Source organism: Bos grunniens, chromosome 13 (assembly GCF_055505025.1).
Source record: "Bos grunniens cultivar Pamir isolate PY7600 chromosome 13, Bosgru_T2T1.0, whole genome shotgun sequence".
NCBI classification, from domain to species: domain Eukaryota; kingdom Metazoa; phylum Chordata; class Mammalia; order Artiodactyla; family Bovidae; genus Bos; species Bos grunniens.
In genome coordinates, this window is record NC_141177.1 from 4,061,327 (window position 1) to 4,074,463 (window position 13,137).

The following is a 13,137-nucleotide window of genomic DNA, read 5'->3' on the forward strand; positions in this document are numbered from 1 at the left end:
GTTGCCAGGAGCCCAAAAATACCTTTATTAATGGAAAAACAGGGATGGCTCCACAAAGAAATATTTTGACAAGCCCGGAGGAGCCAGCGGGAAGGTTCAGAGCACATCCTCAGGAAGCCGGGGCCCCTTATCTTCTCGGGAGCCCGCCGGGGGCGGGCAGCACGCTTCTCCGGCCGCGTTTCTGAGCTGGGCCCTCAGGCTCGGCTCCCTGGGCTGGATTGTGCTGAGGTGGCTCCTGCAAGACAGCCGGGTCACCCCCGGCAGAGATGCAGCTCCCCAGGGCTCAGTGGCGTCATCCTGGGTGACTGCCCCATCCAGGCATTCCCCTTTGTGGCCCATTCCCTCGGACTGCACCAGAGGACTGGGGCTGCTTCTAGACAGCTTTCCGGACTCCCTGGTACAGAGCAGTGCCTCCTAGGGGAGAGAGGTTCGTGGAGACCCAAGGGCTCAGGTAACGGGTGTCTTCCAACAGTTGCCCTTGCAGAGCCTGAGGCTCCCTAACATGTGCCGGGTGGCCACTCCTCACCACAGCTCTCCAGTTGGCTAATATTATCCCCATTTTGCAGATGAGGAAACCGAGTTACAGAGAAATGAAGTAGCATGGTCATAGAGTTGAGCAGAGGGGGAGCTGGGAGCCCAGCTGGCTCTGAAGCCTGACTCTTAACTCCACCCACGGCTATGCTTCTGAAGTGCGTATCTGATCATGTTACTCAGTATCTCTGTACTTGGTACCTTTATTCTTTTAGAGTAAAATCCACCTTGACTAGGGAGCAAGTTTAACTGTTGTACAGAAGACCCACAAATAGTAGGAGATCCAACAAGTTAGATACTTGTTTTTCTCTTACAAAAGAGCCTGGGTGGGAGGGCCAGGGTTGATATGGAGGTGCCATGATCCTTGGGCACCTGAGCTTCTTCCATCTGCAGCCTGGTCTTCTTTAACCCAGTTTCTTCCTCATGGCCTAAAATGGATGCTTGCGCTCCTACCATCAAGTCCCCATTCTAGCAGCAAGAAAAGAAGGGAAAGTGGACTGTATGTCCTGTCTCTTTAAGGGTTTGATTCTAGGCTCTTCCGCCTAGTGACCTATGGCAAGTCATTTAACCTCTTTCATCATCTTTGAAAAAAATTTGAATTTCTTTCAAAGGTTATGATGGTTAGATGAGTTAGTGCATGTCAAACACTTGGAAAAGGGCAAAGTATAAACATTCAATAAATGTTAGTGACTATTATGATTGATGCCATTTAGACAACACTGTTCCTGACGGTCCCCACCCCACTCACGTGACTAGGCTATGTCGCTCTCACATGTGTTTCGTGGCTCCCCAAGCCTCTCCCACTGCAGCCCGAGAACCCTGCTTGGTGATGTGTGTTGAGCTCTCTTGCCGCTCTGGGTGGAGAGTTTCCAGAAGACACGCACTCTCTGTCTGGTTTTCCCACTGTATCTCTAGCAGTGAGTTCAGGGCCACACAGCAGGCGTCCAGAAAACTTCTGGAACGTGTGAAAGGGTGAGTATTTCCAGTGACAGAAGGTTCACTACCACAAAGGAGGCTTCCCCAGGGCCTTTGAACGTGCCGTTCCCTCTGCTCTCAAGGCCTTTCCCCAGCGAGCTGTGTAGCTGGTTCTCATACCTGGTTCAGCTCTGCTCACCTCACCTCTTCGATGAGGCCCGCCCTGACCACCTGGTTAGACCGGCCCGTTTCCCCATCCTTTTCTGCCTTCTCGCTGCACTTTCTGTCTCCTCCCTGGCATGTGTCACCACCCATCCCTGTCATCTGTGTGCCCTCTCCCTTACCTCCCCCCAGGCTGTAAGCCCCGGTAGGACGTGCTCTGAGCCTGTTTTTCTCATGGCGGTAGCCCCGTGTCCAGATTTTTGCAGGTATGTGACAATCTGGTGGAATCAAGCAATAAAGCAACAAGACAGGCCGATTGTTTTTTTGTTTTTTTAATTAAAAAATTTTTTTGTCTGCACTGTGGGGCAGGTGGGATCTTGGTTCCCCAACCAGGGATTGAACCACGCGCCCTGTAATGGAAGACGTGGACCCTTTCTGGGGCCACTGGACCACCAGGGAGGTCCCCAGCTGATTCTTCAAATACGAGGGGAGGGGCTTCCCAGCTGGCTCGCTGGTAAAGAATCCGCCCGCCAGGGCAGGAGGCACGGCTTCCATCCCTGATCCGGGAGGATCCCACACGCCACGGAGCAACTAAGCCCGTGCGTCACAAGTACCGAGCCTGTGCTCTAGAGCCGGGGAGCCAGAACTACTGAGCTCAAGCACCCTGGAGCTGGGGCTCGGCAAATGAGAAGCCCCCGCTGGCCACAAGGAGAGAAAAGCGCAGGCGCGGTACGGAGACCCAGCACGGCTAGAAATAAATGAATGAGTAAATAATTTAAAAAATAAAACATGAGGAAAACTCTAGGTGTAGGCACCTCAGTCCCTTTATTATTTTTTTAATTTTATTTTAGTTTTAAACTTTACATAATTGTATTAGTTTTGCCAAATATCAAAATGAATCCGCCACAGGTATACATGTGTTCCCCATCCTGAACCCTCCTCCCTCCTCCCTCCCCATACCATCCCTCTGGGTCGTCCCAGTGCACCAGCCCCAAGCATCCAGTATCGTGCATCGAACCTGGACTGGCAACTCGTTTCTTACATGTCAGTCCCTTTATTTTTTAGACCAAAGAAAAGCCAGAATGTTTCAGCCTGAGCTCTCAGAAGAATGCAAAGCAGATAAAGCTTCCCTTCTCCCGGCCTTTCCTTTCCTTCTGCCCGCAGCGGGAGGAAGGCAGGCCGAGGAGCCGTTCCCTCTCTCTCCACGTCAGCTCTCCAGCTTCTAGGAAAATCTTCCCCTGCCCGCGGGCCCGGGCATCCCGAGGGCTGCCGCCGGCCTCTGCTCCAACCCCGGTGCAGCGGCGGAGGGCGCCCCGCCGCGGGGGCAGGCTCTCCCTGGAAACTCGCCGTCAGCAGCCCGATGAGCTGGCAGGGAGCGTCCGGGGCTCTCTCCAAATGCCTCGGAAATCTCCCTGTTGGGTCACATTCCGGCTTGGGGGACCCTGGGATTACCAGGGTTCTGGGAGGCAGCCAGTGGCTGATTGGGAGGTAGCAAGATTCAGCACTTCTGAGTTGGAAAAAGCGGCGCCGGGTATTATTTTGGGAACAGTCCGTCATGAGAACCTCCAAGAGCAGATCAGGCAGGCTATGAGAAGCAAGACAATGTATTTTGAAATGAACCAGGCCGGGGAGACACCTCGCTCCTCGCCACAGCCACGGAACGGGGCGTTCTTTCCGCATGAGGTGAACCTTTCCATCGCCTGGAAACGGGGAAAGCCTCTCCAGCTGCCCAGCCGCCTCCCCCGTTCCTGCTTCCCTGCCAACCCCAGCCGAGCATCCCAGCCACCCCCTCGGCCATGTGACCGAGCGAGCGAGGGTCCTCCCCAGCCGGCTGAGAAGGTGGCCAGAAGCTCAGGCCGGCCTGCCAGTCATTCGACAAGCCTCGACAGGACCTGGGAGTGTGGTTCCGGAGCCAGGCTGCCACTGTCCAAGTTCACGCTCTGTCTGCTCCTTACTGTTTGAGGACCTTGGGTCTCTGCCACTCAGTTTCCTCACCTGCAAAATGGGGAGAATAGTAGTCTTCCTCCTACAGGATTGTGAGGACCAAATGAATTAGTACGTAAGGAGGCTTGGGAGAGCCTGGCCCATAGACATCACTCGGGAGATATACCGTAGGATTATTTACTGAGTACCCACCAATTCCAGACATCATTCCAAACCCCAAGTAAGGCGGGCATGGTCCTCTTTTCCTAATCTAGTGGGGAGATGAGTCATAACCAACTAAATGAACCGATGAGACAATTTTTACATTCTGTTATTCACTCAACAAAACTTTTGGAGGTCCCACCGTATGCCAGGCATCATTCTTGGTGCTGAGAATAAAGCAAAGTCCCGCGCTTGTAGCATTTATATTTTGTTGGGAAGCAAGGGAGACCTCTGATAGAATAGTGAATATGTCATTTATTTGTGGCAAGTGGTAAATGTTCTACCGAAATACAGCAGGCACTGTGATGGAGATTTGTTTGGAGGGGTTGGGCTCCAGGGCAGAGGAGCCGGTTTTGAAGATGAGGGTCATAGAAGAATGTGTTCATAGGGTGACGTTTGAACTGAGACTGAGAGGATCAAAGAAGCCAGCCATGCGAGGTCATGGGACAAAGGGCTCCAGGTGAGGGGCAAGGAGCGCAAAAGTCACCAGGTGGGGCCAGGTAGGGCAGGACAGTGAGGCTGCAGTGGGTGAGCGAGTGGGGGAGGGAGGGAGGTGAGAGAGAATGTGGGGGTCAGGGAGGGTCTTGGAGGCCGCGTGCCAGTTCGCTGACATTCACTGCAGTCTTGGTTCCTTAGGCTTAAAGGAACACGCGTGTGATGTCTCTGTGGGCCTGGAGCAGTTTCTGTGGTTGGCATGGCTGCCTCACCCGCAGTCTTGGCTGATGGCAGGAGGCCTCTCTCCTCCACCACGCGATCTCGCCCAAGCACTGCACAGCGTGGTGGCCGGCTGCCCCCTGAGGGAGCGAGCCAAGATCTCAAAGCAGAAGCCACACTTCTATAACCTAGCTTAGTGGTCACATACTGCCGTCTGGGGATGTCCTAGTGTCCCGCAGGGTGGGAGGGAGCTGGACAAGAATCGGAATACCCAGGCGGGCACCACCGGGACCTTCTCGGGGGCTGGCTATGACAGCCGTGGTGAGGTACCTGGATTATATTCTAGGAGGGATGAGAGAGCTCTGAAACGGTGTCTTTGGTGGATGTGGGTGCTTGGTAACTGCTGTGTGTGGTGGCAAGATGAGAGCAGCTTTAGTACCTATGTATTTATCGAGTGCTTCCTGCGTGCCAGGCACCATCCTTACTACTTCATTAGATACACCTCAAGTCCTCACGCCTCCCTAAGAGGTGGATGTAGCTCCATTTTACAGGGGAGGAAGCTGTTGTTTAGTCGCTCAGTCTTGTCTGACTCTATTGTGACTCCATGGACAGTAACCCACCAGGCTCCTCTGTCCATGGGATTCCCCAGGCAAGAATACTGGCGTGGGTTGCCATTTCCTTCTCCAAGGGATCTTCCCAACCCAGGGATCAGACCTGCGCCTCCTGCATTGCGGGTGGATTCTTTACTGCTGAGCCCCTAGGGAAGCCAGAGGAAGCTGAGACGTCCTCAAAGAAACACTATCCAGGGTAAGCCCTGGAGGCCAGTGGAATTACCCAAGAGAGGAGAGCGGAGACGGGAGGGAGAGGAAGTTAAGCTCAGATGGTTCGGGGGCTCTGAGCACTTCTGGAGGCAGAAGCATGGAGTTCAGAGTCGTCAGAGGTCAGAGATGAGGCTGGAAGGGATGGGGGTAAACTGGATAAACCTTTGTAGACTGCCTATGGGATTCTGGACTTTCTGCTGAAGGTAATTTTATATATATATATATAATCATATATATTCAGTGGAGCAACTGAGTTGCCACTTGAGAGGCAGTACTGCTTGGTGGGTCAGAACCTGGGCTCTAGAACCGGGTAATTGGGGTTCCAACCTTATCTTTGCCACGTCCTTGCTGTGCAGCCTAGAGCAAATTGCATAACCTTTCTGTGCTGTAGTTTCCTCCTCTGCAAAGTGATAATCCTAGGGTTGCTGAGAGGAGGCAGTGAGTTTCCACCTGTCCCACAGCAAGTACTCAGGCAGCAGTCATGTGATAAGAGATCTGTAAGCCTCGTCATTCTGTCTTTCGTATGTCGGGGTCTCTCCCACCTTCTGTGTTTGAGACACACGGGAGCCCTGCCTTCCAGCCAGGAAGGGGTTGGCGGTCAAGGTGACTGACGGGTCAGGAGGACCCAGGCTATAAACGTAGCGAGAGGACCCATGGGTGCTCGCCTCGAAGCTGCCCAAGCGCTCTTAAATATTCCTGGTGTTGAATCAGTTGTCTGGGCAGCATCAGTAAGTGATGTCTCAGCAGAAATACCTGTGTTTCTTATTTAGGAGGCTGTCGGAGGGGAGAGATTCTAATAAAAGGCTTCCCCGGTGATTCAAGGTCTCCTTCAGCCCGTGTGCCTGACAGTCTCCCTGGGCCTTTCTCCCCACGGCCACCTGGACGCCTTCTATTTGCTTTGATTCAGCTTCTCTCTTGCTTTTTCCCCATCTGCTGGCTCCTTCCCACCCCAGCTGAGAGCTTCTATTTTTGGGAGTTTTCGTGGATAATTTAGTGGGCGGAAGCTCCCCACCCACCCCCCTCGGAGCATCCCTTAAAAAAAAAAGGGAGAGTGCTCGAGAGAAGTGAAAAACAGTGGGTGGTTCAGTTCAAAAGGACAAAATATTTCTTGCCCTGGCACTGGGAGAGGAAAGAAATTGTCTGAGGAACCGAAGAGCAGCTAAACTAAGAAGCTGAGAGCTGCAGCCCATAAGGGCAAATTAGGTGACTCAGCTGCGACTCCCCCGGCTGCACTCCTTGTAGTATTAATGTGCTTTAAAAGGGAAAAATGCTTAACTGTGACAAAGAGTGGGCTCTATAAAACTGTGCTGAGTGCCAATTCTGTGGAGTTCCAAAAGGCGTCCCCCTCTCAGCAGCGCAGGGCACCTGCGGAGACCGGGCCCGCCCCCGAGGCCTGAGCCTGGGTGGGACGGAGTCTAAAATTATCCCGATAATGAGTCTGGCAGAGGAGGGCCCAGCGTGCCCGTTTCCTGCCTCCCTGCTGGTCTCTGAGACCTCAGCTTCCAGGGAGGCCTCAGGGAGGCAGGGGCATGGTGCCAAGAACACAGGCATTCTGGCCAAACAGAGTCGGGTTCCGATCTGGACTGGCTGTGTGGACATCAGTGCACAGAGCCTTGGTTTGCTCATCTGTAAACAGGGCTTCCAGCATCAAGCTCAGTGGGAGTGTGAAACAGGCTAGATGTTGCAGAGAGGATGTGTTAGGCCCTGGATGCAGCTGTGTTTAATAAAGGGAAGCCTGGAGGCAAGGGGCTTCCCTGATAGCTCAGTTGCTAGAGAATCAGCCTGCAATGCTGGAGACCCGGGTTCGATCCCTGGGTTGGGAAGATCCCCTGGAGAAGGGAAAGGCTACCTACTCCAGTACTCGGGCCTGGAGAATTCCATGGACTGTATATAGTCCATGGGGTTGCAAAGAGTCAGACAGGACTGTGCGACTCAGTGGAGGCAAAGGCCATGGACAACAGGGTCAGTCATCCTGCCTTAATGACTACTCAGTCCTTGAGTGTAGGAAGGCGAAAAGAAAACCTACACACACACACCTCCATATATATAAGCAGTATATGTATACAGACATACGTTATATACATTTTAAGCATTTATTATATACTTTAACGTTCTTAGAATCACATCCTAACATCAACCCCGAGGAAGGTGCTCATAGTGTACCCATTTTACAGACTGGGTAAGTGATCCTGTGGCAGAGCCAAGCCTCTGATTCTAGAGCCTGTACTTTATGCTGCCTCTCAGGTTGCCTAAGCGCCCACCACCCTATAGGACTTTCTGCAGGACAGAGCTCTTCTCTTCTGCTCTGTTCAACCCAGTAGCCACCAGCTACAGGTGGCTTTCTGAGCGCTGGCGATGTGGCTTCTGCATCAAGGAACTTTTAGCTCTCTATTTCATTGTTAATTAAATTTTAAGAGCCCATGTGGCTGGTGGCCACGCTGGCAGCCGGCGCTGGGCTCACCCCTCCCAGTGTCCGCGTTACTCTGCAGGGGACGCAGGCGCAGGGATTTACTGAGGACCCCGGCAGAGCTGGCTTGCTCTTCAAAGGCTGCAGGCGGAGGCTGTCCGCAGTGACGATGGCTTGCAGCCTTACCCCAGAGGCCTGGGCCCAAGAAAGGCAGCTGAGGCGGAGGTTCATTCATGGTCAGGATGATCCACTTGTCTCAGCATGCCCCAAACTTTCCCGGCTTAAAAACTCAAAGTCCTGCATCCTAGGAACCACCTCGACCCCAGGCAAACCGGGGCGGGTGGTCACCCTATTCTTGCCCCCAGATAATGGGGTGCCGGGACCTCAGAGGATGGGTCTTCCTCAGTAGGGTTCCCTGAAAAGAATCTCTTCTCTGACCTCCCTGGCTGCCCTGTGGTGTCTGCCGGGGAAAACCAGCAGGCAAGTCATCTGCCTTCTCTGGGCCTCGGTTTCCCTTGTAGAAAGTCGGGGAGAAGGCTCTCCTACTGGGAGGCTGGCTGCAAGGAGTTCGAGGCAAGGTCGCATGGTAGGTGGGCAGATACAGCTGCTTTTTTAGGGGGGAACAGTGTTACTCAAGCTGGAGGCCACCCTGCCTGAAGCAGGCTTTGAAGTGAGCTGGGTGGGCGTGGGGGTCTTTGTGGGACCACATCTCCAGCAGGGGTGGTCACGTCCGAGAGCCCAGCGAGGCTCCAGTGGGTCAAGGCGTGGAACGCAGAGCTGCCCCACCTATGGAGCCACCCCTCTCAACGTCCCTTCAAGGTCTGTAAGAAAGTGTGGAGGCGCTGATGAGTCAGCAGCCTTGGTGCTACCCAGAGTTTTATCAGTGCCCACGACAGGGTCCGAAATGGCCATTTGCAAAGTCAGCTTTATCTGGGGGGCCCCCAATTTCCCACCCTGTGCACAGGGGGAGAGGGAAAACCAGGCTGAGTTCAGAAAGAGCATTCTGACAGCAGCACCTCCCCCAGCCCTCCTCCCTTCCGGGGTCCCCGGCCTGTTGATGGGGGCCACGCGTGGCATCCCACAGACCATCCTCTGGAGGCTGCGCAGAGTTCATGACATCCCTTCCCTTTATTTTCCTGTTTATTCAGAGCATGTGTAAACACATGCGTTGCCTGGTTTCGGCGTCTCTTTGGCCATTTCATTATTGCTGGAGCCTCTGAGCATCACTGGAAACCTTGGGTTTTCTAAATGAATCTAAAAATAGACCTCTTTGAAAAAAAATCTTGGAGAGTTGACACAAGGCACCGTTATTTATTTCTTTTCCCTCCTCCCCTCCCCCCCTCTCTTCCCACACTTCCCTCTTCCTCCGCATCAGTCCTGAGCACAAAAATTCTGGGCAGCCGGGTGTCCCCAGGGACAGGGAAGGGCCCCCTTGGTCAGTGTCCAGGGGCCCTTGGACCCCCTGAGATGTCCGTGTGAGCCCTGGGCGACATGCTCTGAGAGGCGCCCGCTTGGAAGACGGGGGTCGCGGGTCTGGGGGGCGCTTGGGAGCCTTGGGCAGGGTTTATGCAAAGCTGCAGCGGGCGAGGGAGGCGGTGGCCGGGGCGATCCTTGCGAACGGCCGCCTGGAGCTCGGGCAAGACCGACTTGGACACTCCCACGCCCCCACCCCCTTCCCCTCGCCGTCGCCCGCATCGCTCCGTCTCCCTGACTTTTCTCCGCGAACAATCAGGGACTTGTGCTGGCGGCCGAGGGAGCCACGGAGCTGGCTGGCCGCGGAGCGGGCGACGTCATGGATTCCTGAGTGTGAAGTTTGCAGGAAAGCCCTTAGTTTTGGAGATGGACGGGATCCAGCGGTTTCCATGGCGCTGGATAAACAGGAGGAAACAGTGAGGGAATCCCGTTATTTTACTGCATTGAAAGCCTATAAACACGGAGCGCGGGGAAGGAAGTCGCGTTCCCTCTCGAGTAAGCCCGAGCGCCGAGCCGCGCCGACTCCGCCGCGCCGGGAGCCGGGAGCCGGGAGGCGGGAGGCGCGCAGCTCCCGGGCCGCTCGCAGGCGCCTCGGCCAGGGCAGCCCCCTGAGCATGCTTTAGAGAGGACGGCGCCCCCCAGGCTCCGGGTCTGCCCCCGCAGAGCCCTCTCAGCCCGCGCGCCGAGCCCCCGTCCCCTCCAGATGCAGAGAGAGGCTGCGCTGAGACGGGGGCACTGCGAGCCCCTCCGCGCCATGGGGTCTGTGGACCAAGGTAACTGCCCCCCGCCCCCGTTCCGGCCGCTTCCTCCTCCCGCCTCTCGGCCCTTTTCCTTCTGCTTCTCCCCAGCCAGCGCTTTCGGCTGCCGGCGGAGGTCGCGGGCAGGCCCGGGGACTCCGCTTTCCCAGGGCGCACAGGTAGCGTGGCCCGGAGGACGGGCGCCCCCACCCTGGCTAAGGAGGGGGGTCGGGGGCGCCGACTTGGGACCACCTCGCGCGGGGGCAGCGAAGCGTCCCGAGGCGGGATTCCTTCCCCGGGCCAGCCTGTCAGAAGGATGGTCCCTTCCGTGGGACACCCGGAGGGATTCTCGCTACTAACCGCGGGCTGCTTAACCATTTCCGCGCTGGGCTTTGGGAGCAGATGTCAGCGGTATTATCATCATCATCATCATCATCATTATTTAGCTTTTTTTTTTTTCTTTAGGAGAACAGGCTTGGTACTTTACTATCTAGTAATGAAGGCTTTACTTTTTAACAGAGCCGCAGATGCTCTGGGACATTTAAACAATTTTCTTTCTCGTTTTTTTTTTTTTTCTTCTCCCTGATGTGCCTAGTGGATTCAGTGTTCCAGTTCCCCCTTTAAAGTGCAATGTACCATCAGTTTGTTTCGCGATCTGATTACACTCTCCTTTCCGTGTTTCTGTCTCTTTTCCCCCTCCTCTTGGAGTTCACCCTGGAATCATACTACTTAGATCTTACGGGAGGGGCTTAACCTATACGAATATGATATGAAAATGTCCCATCTGGTTTGGGATTGTGGAGGGGTTTTGGCTGTCCACCAACCCACCGGACTTGAAAAGTAGAAATTAGGCGATGGGATGTGTTTTTCGGAGGCCAGTCCCGGGAAAAGTGGGGGGCATGGCCCGGAGGGCAGGGCTGCAAGAGTTAAATGAAATAAATATGCGTAGGAGGAGTTAGCCTCGTGTCATAAAATCAGAGTTGAATGTAGGTTTTGTGCTCTGCGTGGCTGATTAAAGTTCTAGGGGGGAAGAAATGACAATTTCTGTAAATAAACCTGAGGGGCTATTTTTTTTTTTTTGAAAACCGGAGTGGGGCCAAATGCCTTGGGTTAGGTAAATGGTGTGCTTTGCCACAGTGGACTCAATGACATATTTTTAGCTGAGTTGCACTTTTGAAAGCAAGACCCTGCCAACACGGGACGTTTTAACTGGTACCAGTTTATCCTGTCCTCGGCTGGTGGTCAAGCCTATGACATAATGACCAAAATCAACACTAATATCGCATCACCTGTAAAAGGGGTGCTTTGAGACAGGCGACAGATATATTAAGGATGGGAATGGGTTTTTACTGCCATGCCATGTATACTGAAAGGCAGTGTTTGATGTTATGATGTGGGGGTGGGGGACAGACAAACGCCAAAATTAAGTCTGTTTGGAAGAAGAGGGTTGGGAAGAGACTTCTGTTTTACAGTGTGATCTCACGCGAGCCTCACCTCTGCTCCAGGTTTGTGAACTTGGTCCTCTCTCCAGGTTTGGAAGTGTGTGGGTTTTGTGTGTGCACATGCATTGCCTCACCTCCCCAGCCCACGCTCGTGTGTCCAGGGACTGTAGAACGTGCATGCTAGTGTGTGTCCACATGTGGGAGACAGGGCACCGAGTTGTTCCCGGCAAACGACTCTTGGCATGCCAAAGCGACTGGGCACACAGGCTGCAATTCCAGGCTTCAGAGACAGTTGGCATGAGAGGCGCTTCAACTGTGCCCGCATCGGGGTCTCCTGAGGGAAACCCAAATGGCCCTTCACACTCAAACACCACCAGGAGCAGAGGGGCAGATCTCAGGGTGCTTGCAGATGGGCGGGGTCATTAAATAGCAAATAGAAGTATTTGCATGGTAAGAAAATGCCGACCTTGCTGTGCAGTTTTGGGCCGAGGCTCTGGGAAAAACTGAAGATCCGAAAGAGGTGTGTTCAGTTTTATCTGCAGTGGGATGATGGAAACTATTTCAGGAATAAACAAACTCAGGGTGAGCTCTGCTCACTCCCAGACGCAAATTCCCTGCCTTCTGCCTGGCTTAGAATTTCTGCTTCACTGCATTGCAGCTGTGTGATCTTGGGTGAGCGACTTAAACTCTCTGGGCCTCAGTCTCCACATCTGTAAAACGGAGCCAATAATAATGTCTCGCTTAAAGAAGGTTGTGAGAATCAGTGAGGTGGCACACGTAAAGCATCTAAAATGCTGCCGTGCTTATAGTCAACACTGGATAAATACCCTGTGATTCCTATTAAATGCAAAACAGTAACATATTGATATAGAAACTGGATTTCATGGCAAAATTCTTTGAAGAGTCACAGTACCTTAAACCTCTCAAGAGACTCTAACTTCTTGAAGCTTCCCAGTGACACAGGTTGGGCTAGGATTAGGGTTTGCCAAGCCTCCATTTCCTCGTCTGTAAAAGGGAATAGACAGTGATGACCTCATGGGGAGTCATGAGCATCGTATGAAATCATGCGTATAAAGCACTTAGCTCTGTGTTTAACATGCGCTTAACACATACTGGCTGTTATTATTTTCTGACAGTTGAGGACTATGAGAACCAGCTCTGCCCAGGATCACAACCCAAGTTTGTAGCACAAAGCCCAGCACCTGGCAAGGTCTCTGTCGCCTTCCGCGGGGGTGAGAGAGCGTTACCAGCGCTGACTGGGGGCGGCAGGGCTGGGGGTTTGACGCGTGTGAAGCCTCTCATCGTCAGGGCTGGAGGAGGGAGTGAAGCGCAGAGCGGGCAGGAGCCACTCTAGCACTACCCGCAGGCACCGGCTGGGACTCGGACCCAGGCTCTCGACCGCGCGCTCTGCTGCCTCTGGAACTTACTGCTGTTATCATTGGGTATCGCACTGTTCGGCGGATGAGGACACTGAGGAAGGCCAGACCCTTGTCCTGGCCTCTTTTGCCAACATTGTGTTGGTCCTTACCATATCCTGGAAGAGAGAGAAGTCTGTGTGAGGAGGGTGGTATGGAGGGGACAAGCATCCTTGATGCAGACGGGGAAACTGAGGCAGCCTCTGATTTGTCCCGGGTGGAGGGTGAGTCAGGAAGAGCGCCTCGCTTTGCCTCAGGAGCACCATCTCTCCACTTGTACTAGAGGACTAAATGTCCCTGGACGGCCAGGGGCTGTAAAGCCAGTATTGCTTTCTTCCCACGCAGAACTCAGACCCGCTCCAAGAGCCCCCAGCTCCTGGCTGAGCCCCTCCCTGGCTACCCAGTCTGCACCTCCTTCACAAAGACCTTGGGCTT

The 13,137-nt window shown here is 54.0% G+C and overlaps 1 protein-coding gene across 4 annotated transcripts in view; it reads left to right on the plus strand.

Moving 5' to 3' along the window:
• The first annotated feature begins 9,553 nt into the window (after positions 1-9,553).
• The window catches only part of NFATC2 (nuclear factor of activated T cells 2), a 160,301-nt gene continuing 156,717 nt past the window's right edge, over positions 9,554-13,137 (plus strand). For 3 of the 4 annotated variants that reach the window (XM_086331339.1, XM_086331345.1, XM_086331341.1), the window contains exon 1: positions 9,558-9,881. In XM_086331339.1, coding sequence (XP_086187465.1) covers positions 9,812-9,881 — 70 coding nt within the window. In that variant the 5' untranslated portion in view covers positions 9,558-9,811. Of the gene's footprint in view, positions 9,882-13,137 lie in introns of all 4 variants that reach the window. The other variant, XM_086331337.1, reaches the window with a different exon arrangement.